Source organism: Danio aesculapii, chromosome 20 (assembly GCF_903798145.1).
Source record: "Danio aesculapii chromosome 20, fDanAes4.1, whole genome shotgun sequence".
NCBI classification, from domain to species: domain Eukaryota; kingdom Metazoa; phylum Chordata; class Actinopteri; order Cypriniformes; family Danionidae; genus Danio; species Danio aesculapii.
Genome location: NC_079454.1, coordinates 18,825,227 through 18,844,821, shown reverse-complemented (window position 1 = coordinate 18,844,821; position 19,595 = coordinate 18,825,227). Strand labels below are relative to the sequence as shown.

Genomic DNA, 19,595 nt, shown 5'->3' with positions numbered 1-19,595 from the left:
AAGCCAGTACGTTTTGTAATATAGAAAAAAAAATTATCTTTTGGGAAATGATTTACACATTTGTTAAATCCACGTAAAGAAATTTATTCAATGTATAAAGCTCGAAGATTTTTTTCGATTTGGGGATGTTTTTGTTACTGTTCATTTTGTTATTAAACATGTTAAAGGTTTAAAATCTGTTTTTGTCCAAATATAAATAATGGTATCACTTTATTTTGATGGTCCCTTTGACGCATTGTTGAATTTAAGTTACATTGCATCTACATGCCAAATCATTCTCATTAGATTATAAGTAGACTGTTAGGTTGGGGTTAGGGTTAGTGTAAATTGACATGTATTGCAAAATGTCCTAAAGTCAGTTAAATGTCTGTTGAAGGAGCAGTATCAGCAGACATTAAGCTGACAGTCAATTACTACTCAAATGAGAAGCAATTAGCATGTAGTTGCAATGCAACTTTTAGTCAACAAAATGTCCAATAGGGACCATCAAAATAAAGCCTTACCATTAACACTAAACGTAAAAAATTAGCAAGCACATTACATGCTTTACATAATTTTATCCTACATTTTTTTTAAATTAAGGTGTAGGTTATATAGGTGGCTGTTAAATGCAGAGCTTCTCTATAAAAAAGGTGAAAAAACACCTGCAAATTCTGAAAGAGATCAAACCTCAGCCAGGTAAGGAAAAGTAACACGAAAGTAATATAACGCATTACTTTTCATAAAAAGTAGTAACGCAATGGGGGAGTAACTCAATATTGTAATGCACTACTTTCAAAAGGAGCTTTCCCCAACACTGGAGGTGAGTGGACCTGACAAATTATCGGTAGAAACCAGTCTCTCTTCTCTGTGTTTTTAAAAATTTTATTCTATTCAAAGCAACATTTAGGGATGCAAGTTTAGGCCTTAAGCCATTTGTGTTTATATTGCATGTGATCTGTGTTAATTTTGATGACGAAAACATTTATCACAATTTTCTTGTTAAACAAGTTTCTATCGATGAAAAATTTAAGTTTCTACCAATAAAATTTTCAACACAAAAGAAGTGATGATGACAACAATTATAATAAAACTGGCACATTTTTTCTCTCCGGAATTCTTGAGGATATCTTGCTTTGTTTTCAACAGCAGCAAATGGAACTTCATAAATGTTTAAAACCACTTGAGTAAATGATATTACATTTTTGGAAGGTAAACTGTCTCTTTAAGGTGAAGTACGAAATCTAAGGGAAGTGTGCTGTGGCGCACTCTGTGCTCTTCCTGTACCTGTTTGATAACATATTGCAGATGGTCGGACTGCAGAACGATGGTTTTCAGGACACTGGCTTTGCAGGGCACCAGTCCTTTGTAAGAGTTGGAGTGTAACATTTTAATGCGTATCTCAGATCACTGCAGCGCCGTCTCTCCTCCAAAACGTCCTCAAAATCATCCCGCTTCTTCAGCATCGGATGCCTAGGCTGTATTAATAACAGAAACAAGGTTTTTTTGAATGGGAAAAAATAATCAAATGATTTTAGTGAAGAATAAAATGAAAAAAACTGGTATCAAGTACACACTAAATAAGTTTGTTGGAGAAAAATTCAGAGATTTTTTAAATTAATTAATTGTTATTTAACTTGTTATGTACAGTTTAATGCAAATGTTTGGCCACCCCTTATAATTATCATAATTGCAAGTCATAGGGCCCTATCATACACCCGGCGCAATAAGGCACAAGACTTGTTTCTATGACGTGTTGCTATTTTCAGACAATAATTTTCCCGTTTTCCAAAACGTTGTTTGAATAGCAAATCCATTTGCGCCACTTTGTGGACTCATGGGTGTTAGGGTCTAGATAAGAGGCGTGTTAAGGCGCATTGTTGGCACATTGCTATTTTGAGGAACTAAAATAGACTGCACAATAGACCATCTGACAGCAGGTCTAAAGTCCAGCACAGAGCGTATTAGATGTGCGCCTCCCTTACACATTGCTTAATTCAAACAGGATATACAGCAATACACAAATATCTTTACAAATGAAAAAGAATTAAAGATTAAAATATTACAAAAAAAATTTATTTTCTACATAAATATAAAAACCACTGCTTTCATGACTTCTTCATCTCGGGGGCTTTTTTCAGTTTATTCATGACAACTTGCTTTTGTATAATGTTTTATTAGTAGTAGTATTAATTATTATATGCAAATTTATATTTGTTTTATTAAAACAAGCTTAGATTTGCCCACCTTCATTAATATTGTTCATTTATTCCTTTGCTGGAAATTAGAACTGAATTTAGAAATAGTTTTGAAACAAGTCTTTGCGCTTAACAAACAAAATTAATTATGCAGGCTAATGGATATCTGTGCATACAACACGTTTCCTTATGCACGAAAGAGAGTGAAAGTGAAAGTAAAGAATGAGGAGGCTCATTCTCGTGCTGCAGATGCTCTGTTTAACTGTTTTCTCACAAGTGAAGCGCTCGGTTTTTCACTTACAAAGTCTGCCATGTAAATAAATGCGCCATGGCCGACGCAACTGACTTAAAGAGAATGGGAGATGAGACTCTGATTGGTTTATTCTTAAAACACATCTATAACTCATTAAGAGAATAAGCTCAACCCTGTTAGACCATGCGCAGTGGCGCAGAGTGGATTTTTCCATCCTTAAAATAGCAAAAGTGGATTCTGGCACACTCTTAATGCTTTTATGCCCTGTGCTTTGGACTCAGCGCCTAGATCGCTAAATTAGAGCTCATTGTCTGCTGGTCTTTCAAGGCATAACATTTATTTGGATACGTTTTATACCCTAGGGAAAAAGCAACATTTTAGTTCTGACAAAACATTTATTTATTCAACAGATGCAATGCAATAAAAAATTCTTGCTGAAGGCATTTTGGGTGATTCTTTCTTGCAAAATTTCTCCAGTTCAGTTCAGGTTTGATGGGTGCTGAGCGTTAACAGTCCTTTTTTAAAATAATCCACAGATTTTCAATGATATTCAAGTCTGAGGACTGGGATGGCAATTCTAGATCACTATATCATTCTGAGCATGAATTCCTTGGTAGATCTTGAACTGAGCTTTGGGTGATTGTCCTGCTGAAACACCAAACCCTGCCGTAACGTCAGCCTCTTGACTGATCCCTGAATATTGTTCTTCAGAATCTACTGATACTGGGTGGAATCCGTGTGACTTTCAACTCTGACAAGGTTTCCAGTGCCTGTGCTTGCCACATGACCCCAAACCACAATGAACCCCTTACCATATTTTACAGTAGAGAGCAGGTTCTTCTCCTGTGCTGTTTTTCTGCCTGTTGTTGTGACCAAATCTTAGTTTCGTCTGTCCACAATATATATTTTTCCAAAATGATTCAGGCTTGTCCAGATGATCCTTTGCATACCTCAAACGACTCTTCTTGTTGGCAGAATGCAGAAAAAGCTTTTTCCTGCATCACCCTTCCACTGCACTGTTCTTTGTGAAGAGTGCGCTGGACTGTAGAATGATCTACAGTAAATCTAAAGCTATCAGCAGCACAATGTTCCTGGAGCTCTTTGGAGGTGGTTTGTGGTGTGTCTGTGATCATTCTAACCATTCTTCACCTTTGCTTTTCAGATATTTTTTTGGCCTACCACAACTTTCCTTCACAAGAACTGTTCCTGTGGCCTTCCATTTTCTTACTATATTTCTAACTGTGGAGATAGGGACTTTAAACCTTTGTGATAGCTTTTTGCATCCTTCTAATTCATGCTAGGGAATTATACTAGTTTTTAGGTCATTAGGAAGTTCTTTTGAGGTTCCCATGTTGCATATTTCTGGTTCACAATAAGGAGAAACTGAATGGTATTTCACTGTGATCTTCTCTAATAGACAAAGATTACATTACTATGCAGCCACAGAGGGGTGCCCAAACTTTTGCATAGAATTGTAACTGAATATAAGTTAATATGATCTAATTGTTAATCTGTGAATTTTCAAAAATGGCCACAACATGCAGTAAAACACTTTCAATTTACATTATGTGAAAATAAATGACTAATCAATTACTTGATGACTTTATTATTACCGATAGTAATGGTAATATGATCATATGATCAATGAATGAGTATAATAGTAATGATTATATAATTATTACTATTACTATTATCATCATCCTCATCATCATAAAATGTGGAGAGTTGCTAAAACGGAACTAAGGGGCGTGTCTGTGTGTACACAAATTATAACACATACAAAATCTTTAGAAAATTGTAGTTACACATTGTACATATATTTTTACTTGTACAATTAACAATAGCCTATTATTGAATTGCATTTTGTTTAGGTTAACATGGCTCTAAACCAAATTAAGTCATTTTTAAAAACACTGGAGCAAACAAATTATGTGGCTGATCATATTTTTTGCTTTATTAAAAGGTCACGTGCTCTGAACATGTATTTAATATATTGCTTGAAGAGAATATTAGAAGAATCTCCATGAAGGATTGACAGTGAAATGTTGCAAGCATGTGCTGCTCTTTGAGGAAGCGTGGAAACATTTAATGTCACTAAAACACTTACCGAATATAGTGCTCTAGATGCCATTTCGATTCCGTACCTATCAAAGCATGAGTGTAACAAATTAGACGAGTTCTTGGTGACAAAAGTTTGGATCAGGGTTGGTCGTTCAGCCTTTACTCATTCCTGACAGGGAAATACAACAAGCGAGTGGAGCGTCAAATGAGCTGAAACCGCAGTGACCTGGTAGGCGGGGGTTGGATTGGTCAATATGATCGTTTTATCATTTATTATTACAATACTTTAGGTACTATGAGGTGTAACATATTAAAAATACTGAAATGTGATATTTGTATTACCTTATAGACTTCACTTGGGTGTATTTACTAGGTGACAGTTTTGTACACAACAAAGTTCTTCTACGTTTAGCCAATCAGAAACACCCTCTACATGTCAATCATTTTAGGAGCTTGCGCGAATTGGCTTCTGGTTGGCTGAGATGTCTGCGGAGGGCGGGCTTTCTGATTTCAGAGACGAAGTGTGTTTAAAAACGGAATACATGCCTTATAACATGGCTGTAGTTTAAAATATTTTTAGCAATGTCTAAAATTAAACCTGACATCGCTTAAGTGTCAACCATAGAGTGTTTCTGACTTGTGTCACGAGATATGATTTTTATGTAATAATTTTATTTAAACATTCACCACGCTTTTTAAAAGTCAAATCTCACACATGGAAAGTGTTAGATATATTTAAAATATTTTATCTTTTATCTACAGTTTACTCTAACTTAGAAAGACAAAACGCTTTGATTTAATGGGGGCGGCTTTTATTCCGGGCCGCCATGCGCCATCTATAGGTAAACTGCTTTTAAAAGTTATATTTGTTTTTTCCCTTCTTTGTTTTCATCACATGGGCGGTGACAAAAATTCAGATTGAGCTACTTCCGGGACCTACAACGGATTGACGGAAAGCGAAAAAGAACAATTCGCGTGCTTGATGCACACACGTGAAACACACGTAAACAACCTTTCTGTTAAAACCGGGTTTTTTGTCAAAATGAGCGTAACAAACGATAAACATGAGGGAGAAGTGGATGACGATCGTCTTTTCCTCGACCAAGTTCTGAACAAGTTGTATGATTTTGGTAAGAAGGCTTTAATATCAGACTTGCGCGCATGCACACTAACACACACAGTAAATGATTATTATTTAACAGGTTATACTTAAAACGAATCATAAAGAAAAGCCACCGAGTACACATATACCCATTTACCATATTCACAATACACCAATACAAAAAAATAAAATGGTACTTGGTATACAAAAATATTACCAATAATAGTAAGAGCCTAGCACGTTATTTTCATTCATTCATTTTTCTTCAGCTTAGTCCCTTTGTTCATGTGGGGTTGCCACAGCGGAATGAACCAACACAACTTATCCAGCATATGTTTTACACAGCGGGTGCCCTTCCAGCTGTAACCCAGAACTGGGAAACATTGACACACATACACAACAGCCAACTTAGCCCATTCAATTCACCTATACTGCATGTCTTTGGACTGTGGAGGAAACCCATGCCAAAACAATGGGAGAACATACAAACTCCACAAAGAATGCCAACTGACCCAGCTGGGACTCGAACCAGCGACCATCTTGCTGTGAGGTGACAGGGCTAACCACTGAGCCATCGTGTCACCCTACACATTCTTATTAAACATAGTTGTTTGAATCCAAATTAATAAATATCATGGAAGTATATGAATTGAATAATCCACTGTTTTGTAGATGAAGCTAAGATAAAGTTTCACCTGAGATTTGATTTAGAATGATGGCAGCAGCATAATGTTATTTGTTCACAGAGTTCAATCTAGTAAAGTTAGTAAAATGAGCTGACTTTAACAGTCCTTGTTGTATTAAATTCCAATAGAGTTCTTTTAAAAGAACGCTGATGTTTCCTGCACCCTTATAACTCAAGTTGAAGGGATAGTTCACTTAAAAAGTTTCTTTTTTCTGTTGAATACAAAACAAGATGTTAGAAACCAGCAGCCATTGTCAACTAAGGTAAAGTTGGTTTTATATTCACACATTCTGACTTTCTCCTTAATAATGTAATTTCAAAAAAATATTTTTTGCAAATTCTACACAGTGAAATCATAAAAACAGCCAATGACTATTAAAGTACAACATTGTTTACAGTCAAAATAAATAGTGCTGTTGTTTTCAAGTCACACTGGCATGTGATTTCAGACCGAATATTTAAAGTGCTATGGTAAACAATATAGGAAGTGTGTCACAAGTTGTCACTGAACAAATGTGCAAATATAAAACCAACTTTACCTCAATCCTTTGTCTTCCGTAGTATGTTTTATGAAATTCAATGGCTGCTGCTTACCAAATCCTCATTTGTGTTCAACAAATGATAGAAACTCAATCAGGATTGAAGTCAGAAAATGGAGAATGAGTAAATGATGACAGAATTTTAATTTTGAGGTAAAATTATTCAATTGTACGTGTTCCGTTGAGGGAGGTCTTAGTCGCAAAATTTAGCCACTGGCATACCTCAAGGCTCACTGCTTGGACCTCTTCTGTTCAATATCTTCATTGTTCTGTAAATTCAAAACACAACATTTCCAATCATTTCCATGCTGATGGCACAGGTAAAGTTAGTTTTTATTCGCACATTCATTCAGTAACAACACTGACATGGTCTACATTGTTTACCGTGCTACTTTTGGTCTGAAATTAGCACTATTCAATTGACTGTGACCAATGTTGTGCTTCCGACAGTAGCAGTTTGTGTTTTAGCTTGCCTGGCAGACATTTTGTGATGAACGAAGGATTATAATCTTGCTCTTAAAGAGATACATCAACTAAAAATAAAAAATTCTATCACAATTGTTTCTTCCTTCACTTGTTTCAAACCTGCTTGTGTTTCTTTCTTCTGTTGAACACAAGAAAGCTGGAAACATTTAATCATTGATTTCCATAGTAAGTGTTTTTCCTACTGTGGAAGTCAATGGTTAAAGGTTTTCAGCTTTCCATAAAATATCTTTTTTGGTGTTTTACAGAAAAAAGTAAACATATAATGTCTTGAGAACGAGTAAATAGTGTGTAAAGTTACATTTTGGAGTGAACTATACCTTTAACTAGGAAAAAAAACCTGATATTGCGATATTTTATTTTCCTACCATATATATTGCGATATTGAATTTAATTTCACCAGATGAAATCAATAGATCTGTTTGGAAAGAATTCATAATTTTATATATGTTGGGAAGATTTCGTAAAGCAAAGATTTTAATAAATCAATCACAAACAATGATAAATACAGTAGAGCAATGATACTGTACAAATTAAATGCACAGTGCTTTAGGATTTTCTTTAATAAAATCAGCAATAATCAGAAACACAAATATAATAATCAAATGTAAAATACTGTATACTCCAGTATATTTAAACATGAATACAGTTAAAGTTAGAAACATAATTTCTTATGTCGGAATACTTTAAAACTTAAAACTTTATGCCCTAAAAACACAGATAATTGCTAAAAGTTTTGTTATGTTATGGATAACCGTTGCAATCACAAATCACCAGGGTCTGTTCTTCTTACGTGGATTACTTCGTTAGCTGGATTTTGTTATTGACGATTTAACATGATCCAGGATTGTTTCGTTTTTCAAATGATCCGAGAGTTGTTGTCATAGCATCAGTTCTGGTAGCTCAAACCTGCTCGGAGCAGGTTTATTTAATGTAAGCAGGATTAGATCGGGTCTTTTTAAGCAAAAGTTATTCTGAAAGTATGTACCAAATGCTGATATTTTCTTACAGTAGTAACCTATAGGTTATATACACTGGGGAAGATAGTAAATTTTTTTTTTAAATGTATATATACATTTATAATTTATAATAATTAGTAATATTTATTATTAAATAATTGATATTTATGTTTTATACACATATAAGTTTTAAAATATATATAAATAAAACGTATGCAATCTGCACTCCGAAATTAAAGTACAAAATGGGGTGGTTCTCCCCAAGGGATCAAAGAGAACATTTATTAATATGGACTTTTTAGATACAAACACGTACTGATCCAGCTTTAGTACAATTTGTCTATGATAATAGACATGCACAATATTCAACTGTAGTTTGTTTGTTTTATAAAGGAATACTAATTTATGCCATCATGCACATGTTTTGACAGCTAATATGCTGATGACTTGATGCTTCGCAGATGTTGCAGACGCCTTTATCGATATCAAAATGCTTTTTTTGATGCAAAATTAATTTCAATTCGTCTATTAAGAAACTTAAATAGGACTAGGCTACTATAATAAAGAATATCCACTCTAAAATGTAAAACTAAATTAAATCGCTAAATATTCTTGACACATGAAAGTGTAAAGCCTGCAGCTTTGGAAAGTTGTGGAAAGTTATTGCGTATCATTTAACAAACCATTTACTGCGAATTTTATGTAATTTTGCTCACATGGATAATGAATATTAATCAGATGACGTCATTACGCTGCTGATCATGATTTCGAGGATCAATAGATCTGTCCTTCAAAACACTCAGCGATCTCAGATCAGTCCATCCTGTCATTTTAATCTGATTCGCGAACTTGCTTGAAGAAACAATTTAGCCAGAAATCAGTTATCAAGATTAAAAGATCCAGGATCTGCCAAATCATCTTAGATAATTTAAGCAAGGTACAAAAAACGGACCCCAGTGTTTTGAAATATGGTCAATAATAACACCGATTCGACATTGCAAACGATATACACTCACCGGCCACTTTATTAGGTACACCTGTCCAACTGCTCGTTAATTCTAATTTCTAATCAGCCAATCACATGGCAGCAACTCATTGCATTTAGGCATGTAGACATGATCAAGACGATCTGCTGCAGTTCAAACTGAGCATCAGAATGGGGAAGAAAACTGATTTAAGTGACTTTGAATGTGAAATGGTTGTTGGTGCCAGATGGGCTGGTCTGAGTATTTCAGAAGCTGCTGATCTACTGGGATTTTCATGCACAACCATCTCTCATGCCTAATGCCTTGTTAATGTCAATGTCAGGAGAATGGCCAGACTGGTTCGAGTTGATAGAAAGGCAACAGACTCAAAAAACCACTCATTACAACAGAGGTCTGCAGAAGAGCATCTCTGAACACACAACACGTCAAACCTTGTGGCAGAAGGGCTACAGCAGCTGAAGACACACCGGGTGCCACTCCTGTCAGCTAAGAACAGGAAATTGAAGCTACAATTCGCACAGGCTCACCAAAATTGGTGGTGGTGTAATGGTGTGGGGAATATTTTCTTGGCACACTTTGGCCTCATTAGTACCAATTGACAATCGTGTCATCACCACAGCTTACCTGAGTATTTGTTGTTGACCATGTCCATCCCTTTATGACCTCAGTGTACCCATCTTCTGATGGCTACTTCCAGCAGGATAACACACCATGTCATAAAGCACGAATCATCTCAGACTGGTTTCTTGAAAATGACAGTGAGTTCACTGTACTCAAATGACCTTCACAGTCACCAGAACTCAATCCAATAGAGCACCTTTGGAATGTTCTGGGACGGGAGATTCACATCATGGATGTGAAGCTGACAAATCTGCAGCAACTTCTTGATGCTATCATGTCAATATGGACCAAAATCTCTGAGGAATATTTCCAGTACCTTGTTGAATCTATGCCACGAAGGTTTAAGCCGGTTCTGAAGACAATATGGGGTCCAACCCGGTACTAGTAAGGTGTTCCTAATAAATTGTGCAGCCCTACGTTTAACTGTCACAATTTTGTTCTTTTTGAGTTTTGATGCTGGTACTGTGGTTTAAAACAAAGATTGCAATGTTATTGTTCTCCTCATAGTTCGTGGTTGTTGACATGTTAACATAGATTTGAAAAATCCAATAGTCCTTGGAACGAAAAAGGTAATGACATGAATGCTGTCTTTTTGAGTTGTTCCAAACCTTTTTGTATAGTGGTAAATGATACTCCATTAGGTGCTGTGTTGTATACTGCACACTTTTTAAAGGTTTTCTTAGGCATCTTATTCTATGCATAACATTTACTTACTGTACAAAGGCCAGCATATCAAGAATACTAATAGCAGTCTATGAAATTTATAATTACTGATTATTACTTTTATATCATTTGTCATGTGTAGGTGATGGAGGAAACAAAAGATCAAAGAAATGTCTGAAAAGAAAGAAGAACTTATCAAAAGATGATAATGCTGACACTGTGAACGAAGCTAAAGGAAACACAGACACTGTCAGTCACGATGCAGACTCTAACTCAACCGCTGGAGCCAAAAAATCCATGGTGGAGGTGGTTACATTCGTTGATCCTCTAAAGAAGAATAAATTATTACAGTCTGTTGAACCAAAGCAGAAGGTAAGAGGAACATTCAGCTTCAAAGGTGCATTATTTGCTTTTATTTGCTGCTCATGACAGTTTATGGTTACTGTTGTTTGTTGGCCATCAGTTTTTCTCTTGCTGGTGATGGTGCAGTTTTGGTATCTACCAGCAGGGGCTCATATCTTGAGCTTCTGGGTCAGTTCATGCCTAGCACAAATGCTTATGCAGGGGTCTAATAAAAAGTCTTAAAATTCTAAATTACAAAATCTAAAATGTAGGCCTTAAAAAGCCTTAAATTGACTGAAATATTGTCCTGTAGGTCTTAAATCATTTTAAACAGGTCTTAATTTTCCTTTGATTTTGTAAAGCTACCCGATCGATTCAACACGCGTCCAATCACCAACAATACATCTCAATAAAACTTTTAGCAAAACTCTATTTATAACTAATATTATTTTGTTTATTGTTTATTTGCTAATTGCAAATGGGAGGCTTCCAAGGGAGGCTTGATATAAAATGAAAGTAAAATAAATACATTTACACAACATTTTAAATCTTTACATAAAATTGCTGTAAGGCAAAAGTGAAAAAGCCTTTTTTTTATTTATTATAATTATTTATTTATTTTATTTTTTTCAAGTTGAAAACAATACATGTTTATAACTAGGGTCTGCTTGATTATTAAAAATATGTGACCAAAAATGGGTCTTTAAGAAAATCCTTAGCGTTTAACCCTATTTAAGTCTGAAATTTCATTCTTGATGGTCTTTAAAAGGTCTTAAAATGTCTTAAATTTGGCTTGGTGAAACCTGCAGAAACCCTGTTATGGGAACGGAAACCTTTGTGTTAAGAAGATGTGCATGAAAATGAATGAACCAAAGAAATATAAAATCAGTTTTCATTCATGCTTTGTTTATCTTCAGGTTCCTGATTTCAAAGAAAAAGAAAAAATGATGACGACAAAGAAAAAGAAAAAAGACCTAGATGAGAAATTAACCATAGAGAAGGTGAGATAGCTGATTCTTTTCTAATGTTGTTGAGCTGCATTTTAAAGTCTAGATAAGATGTAAATATGAACCATGTCATGTTTATATGTGTATGTGATTAGTGTTAAAGGCATAGTCCAACAATAATAAAACAAATAACTCATCATTTACTCACCCTTCACTTGTCACAGAAGTTTTTTAGTTTTTTTTCTGGCAAACACAAAAGTCTTCATGTGAAACCGTAACTATTACCGTTTTGAAAACAGACATTATCACATATGAGACATAATTGTCCACTCAACAATTACATGCTCATATATGTTTATTAAATAATATTAGTGAATGATCTTATTAAGGAAATGTGTTAAGGGAAATGTTTAAAAAGGTGTCTTCTGGCGGAAATTTAGAATATCATTGATCAAATTGAAAGATCTTGTATGCCTTTTTTCATCAGTGTTGTTGTTTTTTGTACAATGCGTGATTATTAAGGAACAGTTATGGGTTATTCCACGGAATGGGTGCCTTTTCTGTCCCCAGGACTTAATATTACAAAAATGCAAGAAAAGTAACTCAAACATACATGTTGTTATTATTAAGCAAAGTGTCCTTTATACTGTTAAAACTGTTGGTTTAATCTGTAACATTTAAAAGATTGATAAAAACGACCTAAAACTCTGAAAAACAGCATTTTTTTGCTTGTCCCCAGTCTCTAACACTGCATTTCACTGTAAAATATAATCATTAAAATCTTAGATTTTCAAACTTTCTTTTGCATTGTTGTGTAACTTTTGTAATTTCAGTCCTGTTACTTATATGAAGAGTAACAGGAATAAGTAACAAGAGCAAGAGAAGCATCTTCTGATTTTTTCTTCTGATCTTCTGTATTTATTTAGTAGTATGAATAGCTTTATTATATTATTCACCTGATTTCCACATGTTATGGTTGGAAATGCTGAAGTTCTAAGATATCTAAAGATATAGATTTCTCCAAAATTATGATTCTGCCACTGACAGTCAAAAGTTGTTGTTGTTGTTGTTGTTGTTTTTTGGCCAGTGAATATGTCCTTTGGTACTATTTGAGGACATTGTGTGTTTCTTCCCACCCCCAAAGCCAGTCACAGGTTGTCACATGGAAATTGAAAAAGATGTCTAGGCCAAACTAGAGAAGGCTTTTTAACACGCACGCACGCACACACACACACACACACACATGTTTGTTTTTGTGAAAAGTGGGTACATTACATAGGTTTCCATTCATTTTATACGGTGCAAACCGTGTATTGCCCTAACCCCACCCTACCCCTAAACCCAACCATCACAGGAGACTGTGTGCAGCTTTACTCTCTGATTAAACTCATCTTGTGGGATTTATAAGCTTTTTGAGAAATAAGGACGTCACCAATGTCCTCATATTTCACCTCCTTTTTGTAATACCTGTGTCAACATACCTATGTCATTATACAGATTTGTGTCCTGATATGTCACAAAAACACGTACGCACACACACAGACACACACATCCCTGTTACCCAAGGCTCTTTCTAGTTACTGATTTGGCTTTTGTATGGAAATAAAGTTTTTTTCACAATTTACTGAGTTATTTACGTAAACATTTTATTAAATTACATTATAAACAATGATGAATTTCAGGCCACGGTTTTCTTTAAACAGGGAAAATTCCATTGTATTTTTAGAAAAATACCCCTTACATGCATATATAGTTGTTTTTAATCACAAATATAAAGTGTTTGAAAATGTAACAAACCATATTTAAAAAGAAAAGCACTTTCTTAAGGGGAAAACAAAGTAATTTTCTGATATACTTTTATTCATGCTTTTTTTTTAAAAAGACTTGTTCGTTTAGTTTTTGTATTAGTTTTAGACTTATTATGAATTGGGATTGCGGAGGGCACCTAATAGTAACTCTGGGGGCCCCAAAACGGCGTGGGCCCTTAGAATCGTCCTAACTTCACCACCAACCCCCCTTCAACAGCCTGTGTGCACAGTCTCAAATCAGGCTGAAACTCAGTTGCAATATAATGAGCCACTTATTTGTGTGTGTGTCCTCCACAGGCTCGTTTTGAAGTTCACAGGTTTGGACTGTCGGGGTATCAGAAGCAGCAGCAGAGGGTGTTTGAGGAGGAAAGAGCCATCATGCTGGGAGCCAGAGTAAGTACAGCACATATCCACTAATGGCTAGTGATAAAAGAAACAAAGCTTTGAAACTATTGAACTGTTTCATTTGTTACTTCGCAAAATGATTCACTGTTTCGAAGCGCTCAACACCATATGCTATGGCAGGGGTTTTCAAACTTTTAGGACACAGGCTCCCCTACGTTTTGTCCGATTTCACCCGCGATCGCTACACAGCAAAAGTTAAACCCAGTAAACCCAAAAGTAAACTCCTAGAGAAAGAGAAAGTTGCGACAACTTCCTTGACTCTAATGGAATGTTTGTTTCGGTTACTGCTAAAGATGGCTGGTTTTGCACTTTTGAAAGTTACGAAGTTTCTAAAAAAAAGATTGCGTATGCTTTAATGTTATCTAACATTATAAGAATGAATCATGAAGCACTTCTTAGAACTATTTGAGTCTACATGAATTACGTGACGATCGGACATATTTGGACTTCCGTTGTCGCAACTTTCTCTCTTTATAAAAAAAAAAACAGTAAATAAAAACTCTCTCTGTGAACCGCAGTAAATCTCTGACGAAGGCACTCTCATGCAGAAACTGCAATTAGATTAGATTAGATTCAACTTTATTGTCATTACACATGTACAAGCACAAGGCAACGTAATGTGCAATAGCAGCATGTGCAGGATATAAAGTTATAAAGTGCAATTATAGAAAAACTATGGTGATATTTACAGGTGGATGTATTATTAACATTATATACAGCAGTGTTTTCCCCTACCATTATATTAATGGGGCGCCCCGCCCTCCCAACTGCTTTTCCTGCCCCCCATCTAGGTCAAGTTAATTTTATTTTTTATATAGCGCCAGATCACAACTTTCAATAAGCTAAATTAGCCGTATGTAATATCTTATTTACACAACGACATCCAGGGCTCAAAATTGCGACTTCTTTGGTCGCATATGCACCCGAAATGTAGTCTGTGTGACCTCATAATATATTTGGGAGCATTTGTGCAACTGCATATAATGGTTGTAGTGCGGCCTGTTTTGATTTTTGAATCGCTCTTCCCTGCCACTATATTAGTTCATATTAGCTGTCAATCAGTCAAGGCTTTACACTGTCAGATAACGGAGCTTTTGTGAGAGAGAGAGTTTTTAGAGAGAGTGCAGAAAGAGTGCAAGAATCAGCTGTTTAATGGCCCGAATCTCGATGCGTTGCATTCACTGCGTGTTCAGCGCAAATGGCCACTGTAAATGTAAAATTTAACACTATGCATCATCGCCAAAGAAGCTCGCCTTTAAGTTTTAACTGAAACTGTGACTCATAATAGGGCCAGATGGAATCTGCAGACATTTTTTGCTATTTCTGCTCAGAATTTTGTTAAAAATCTGCGGATTTATGTAGAATGATTTTGGGAGTATCATAACTAAAACCTTAATGTATGAACTAAAAAGTAATACCTTTTTAACTTGTATTTAATGTTTACAGTGTTCAAGTCCAGTGTTTACAAATCCAATTAGATCCACTTTATTTATATGCCTGCCTTTTTCAACACACACAGAAAAACGTGAATCAGAGCATAACAAGAGTATTTAAAATGACACAAACCAAAAGCAAAACTTTTAAAGAGTGGTAGAAGTGAGACTTTTTTTCTCCTTTCTTTTGTCCGTTCTTTCTTGACGTGCATATTAATTTTCTATTTAGTTACTGATCACTGCTTTGCAGCTTTCAGAATTGAATTAAATGATTTATTATAATTTTATGTTTATGTTTTGTAGCAGAAATATTATTTGTTTATTAAATTGACATGCGTTTAAAAACAATTGCAAATTGTATATTTCTTACTGCAATGCTTTATTTTTGTTTAATGCAAACCATAGATTTATTTTTTATAATGTAACAGTAGGACTTCTTATGGCAGATAACTCGCATTCAAGCGAATTTAAGGCATCATAATCATGATATTATTCGTTGTTAGTATTATTGACATCATTGTCATCATTAATAATTTAAAGGGCACCTATGGTGAAAAATCTACTTTTCAAGCAGTTTGGACCGACATATGTGTAGATATAGTGTATAGATCGTCATATTGGGGTGATATAAACACACTCAGTCCTCAGTTTTTTTTTTTTTATTTAACAACATAAAAACGGTGGACCAATTGGAGCAGTTTTCAGAGCGACCGCAACTGGATGTAGGAGTGCGGTCCCCCGGCCACCAATATTGATTGACAGGCGCGCATCACCATATCCTCAGTTTGTTGTTTCACGTCTGCCATTTTCAGCATGCGAGTCAAAGCGATGTCACTAAAGGAACACCCTTGCTTTATTTTTTAGATGTAAGGCTCATTGGGCTTAACACAAGATCAAAATTCACCACATGATCGCTTTTAGGTTTGCAAACAAGTACTTTTCATTACGTCTACCTTAAACTTCAGCCATTTGCATTTCTCGCCGTCATAGAAGCTCCCTGTGATCTTAACTAGGAGCAGCTGGAAAGTGCGAGCACGTTGCCTCACGTGTGCTTCCCTCTATTGGAAATAAAATAACAAACTTGCCTGCAGGTCACACACCTGAAGGGCCGCTCTGAGCATCGCGCCATGCATTTTAGAATTCTAAACATAGGTTTCTAACAGGGTACACACAACAGTGCTTCAAGTCGGGGCTGTCCGTGGCACCCTGTCACGATTCGGGACACTTCATATTTCTGCCACGTCACCTGAATAGTTTCATTTTAAATAACATCCGAATGTGCGTGTTTGGTGTGCCATGTTGCGGCTCCGAGCAGAAAATGTTCTGTCAAAAGTGTAGACAGCATGAACAGGCAGTTGCGAGAGGAAACCAGACACGGCCATTTATCTGAGCATCTTAGAATAGCCTATCAGTGTCAGTCAAGTTTGACCCCATCCCCCTAAAACTGTAAACCTAGGGGAAACACTATACAGGTTGTATTAGCAACGAACAGATTTACAATAGATACAGTTTGCTATTAATAACCAGAGGTATGCAGATAGATATGAACATAATTACAGATGTATATGTACAGTGGGTATGTACAATTCAAGATGAATTAGGCAGGATAGAAAACAGTCTGTGAGCAGGGTGAGAGGAGTCCTTAGGAATACAGCATGCTTGGCGCAGACAGTGTTTCTTCTAGATGTCCTCAATGGCTGGCAGTGTGGTCTCTGTGATGCGTTAGGCAGTTTTCACCACCAGCTCCAGTGCCTTATGCTCAGCAACAGAGCAGCTTCTATACCAAACTATGACGCAGTTGGTCAGGATGCTCTCTATTGCACGGCGGTAGAAGTTTCAACGGTTGAAGAAAGCTGGTTCTTCTTAAGTTGCCTTAAGAAAAAGAGACGCTGGTGAGCCTTCTTGACCAAGTTGGAGGTGTTGGTGGTCCAGGACGGATCCTTTGAGATGTGGGTCCCCAGGGACTTGAAGGATGAGACAGGCTTAACGGTCATCCCATTGACGTGAATGGGATCATGTGAGCCTGTGTGTCCCTTCCTGAAGTCCACAATGAGCTCCTTGGTCTTGGTGGTGGTCAGGCGAAGATTGTTGCCTGTGCACCAAGTGGCCTCAGGAGAAGATACTCAATACACCACAAAAAAGAGACATGGTCAGAAAATCAAGCAGAGCAGAGGATTGAATTGCTTTGCTTGATTCAACGTGACTAATAAACACACAACCATGGAATCATTTCATTGAGAAATGACTAAATGACTCTTGACTAAAGTTATGGGGTGACTTTGGAGTAAAAACGTTATGTAGTAAACATGTTATTAAATGTGTTTTTCTTTTTCATATGCTTTCAGACAACTGAAACAGCCATAGTTTAGTGCGAATCGACGCAAGCAGCCGACAAATTACAGAATGATTATTTAGCAATGCCTGTCACTGAACTATGGTTCTGTATAGTACTTCTCCATCTGAAAGCATGTGCTGGAGATTTAAAGCTGATTTTACTGACGTAATGAGCACAAATGTTGCCTTTGATTAATCATGCAGTACTTTCCAGCTTACCTGATTCTGTTCAATCAAATTGACAAAAAAGGTGGAGAGGTAAACAAGAATAGTGTGCTGGAATGTAAGTGTTACTTGGTTACTTAACGTAATCTAATTACTTCACTCACATTAACTTTACCACAAACGCTGAACGCATGTAACTGTATGTAAAACATTTAATACTAGACAATGTGCTAAATGTAAACGATCTAAAAATATGAATAATTTACCAAAATATTAAGTACAACAAAGTTAGAAAGTATATTAAACAGAAAAATATCTAATTCACAATATTAATAACTACTGTATATATCAATGAAAGTAACAGGTTGGTACAGCATCAGGTTTGCATATTTGTGTAAAATTTATTTGTGTAGCACAAAGCACAGCAGTCGTTTTAATAATACAATTTTTTTAAGTCGTTCAATGTGTATGGTTTTTATCTTCTTTTCTAAAGCCCCCTAAAAAGCAGTATGTTAACTACAAAGTATACCAACAAAACCTAAAAGAACGGAAGATGAAAGAGAAAGAGGATGCGAAACCTGTAAGTCCAACTTTTAAACTTACTACTTGTTATCTGATTGCTTTTGAATGAATTTTCAGTTGATTAACTTTCCTTCCATGTCTCTTTCCTCAGGAGTTACAGAAGAAAAGAAGGAAGGAGGGAAAACCAAGGTGTGTGTCTGACACTTTTTTTACACTGTAATTTGTTAGTGCCTGATTAACACAAACATTTTTACTGAAATGATGGGAAATTTCTATGGAAAGAATTGTCAATAGTGTTATTAATTCACACTGGATTCACTTTCAAACTAAGATGGAAAAAAGTGAAGTCCACTTAGGAATCTTTTTCACCTTTTCACAAAATAGATTCCTTGTAAAATTACTGAATTTTATTAACAAACTTTCATTGAGTTCTGGTAGATCTTTCTGCATCTTTACAGTCAGGACAAAAGCGTGTTATTTTTGATATTGTGGCTAATTTAGTTTCTTTTTGTCCTCCCAGGACTGAGAAAAGTAAACCCTCCTCTAGCAGAGAGCTTGGCGGACAAGTCGGACGCTTCAAAAATGGAATGCTGGTCTTGAGCTCCAAAGAAATTCAGAAATTTAACGCCAAAGTCAAAAAGTAACAGTGGATGAACGACTGTTTCTGCCAACCACAAAAGAACATTTAAAATTTGTTTGGAATCTCAACTGATGTTGAAATGTGGAACTTGTTATAATTATTATATCTATCAAACCTTTTCAATCCCCTTACTGTTTTTATTTCTTCACTTTAGTCTAGAACCCATCCCTCTGTGTTTGTGCGGCGTCTCTCAAAATATCTTGCTGTTTAGGCATGCTCATTTTTCTGTGTCTCAAATTTTGCTAGTTTATTGGATGAAGGAAACTACTACAGATATAATTCATACAGTAAGTTCTCTTTTACAAATGTGGGGGGGGATAGGGCATTAGTGTGAACTGGCTTTTTCAGCACTGCTGGTTTTGAAGTATTTTTCCCATAGAAATCCTAAAGTTTACGTTGAAGTATGAACTTAGAGGCCGTTCACACAGAATGCGTTTTTTTTGTTTGTTTTTTTGTCGGAATGCTGCGCT

The 19,595-nt window shown here is 35.8% G+C and overlaps 2 protein-coding genes across 2 annotated transcripts in view; one reads left to right on the top strand and one right to left on the bottom strand.

Moving 5' to 3' along the window:
* Positions 1 to 4,661, bottom strand: part of gnpat (glyceronephosphate O-acyltransferase) — a 43,006-nt gene extending 38,345 nt beyond the window's left edge. The window contains 3 exon segments of the mRNA XM_056481118.1: positions 1,267 to 1,352; positions 1,355 to 1,457; positions 4,538 to 4,661. Of these exon segments, the coding sequence (XP_056337093.1) occupies positions 1,267 to 1,352; positions 1,355 to 1,457; positions 4,538 to 4,561 (213 nt within the window). The 5' untranslated portion in view covers positions 4,562 to 4,661.
* A 777-nt stretch (positions 4,662 to 5,438) lies between these two features.
* On the top strand, positions 5,439 to 19,252 carry c20h1orf131 (chromosome 20 C1orf131 homolog). Its single transcript, XM_056481605.1, has 7 exons — positions 5,439 to 5,621; positions 10,672 to 10,901; positions 11,789 to 11,872; positions 13,924 to 14,019; positions 18,457 to 18,543; positions 18,637 to 18,674; positions 19,006 to 19,252. Exons 1-7 carry the CDS (start codon positions 5,474 to 5,476, stop codon positions 19,127 to 19,129), a joined length of 807 nt encoding a protein of 268 aa, XP_056337580.1. The 5' UTR covers positions 5,439 to 5,473; the 3' UTR covers positions 19,130 to 19,252.
* The last annotated feature ends 343 nt before the right edge of the window (positions 19,253 to 19,595 follow it).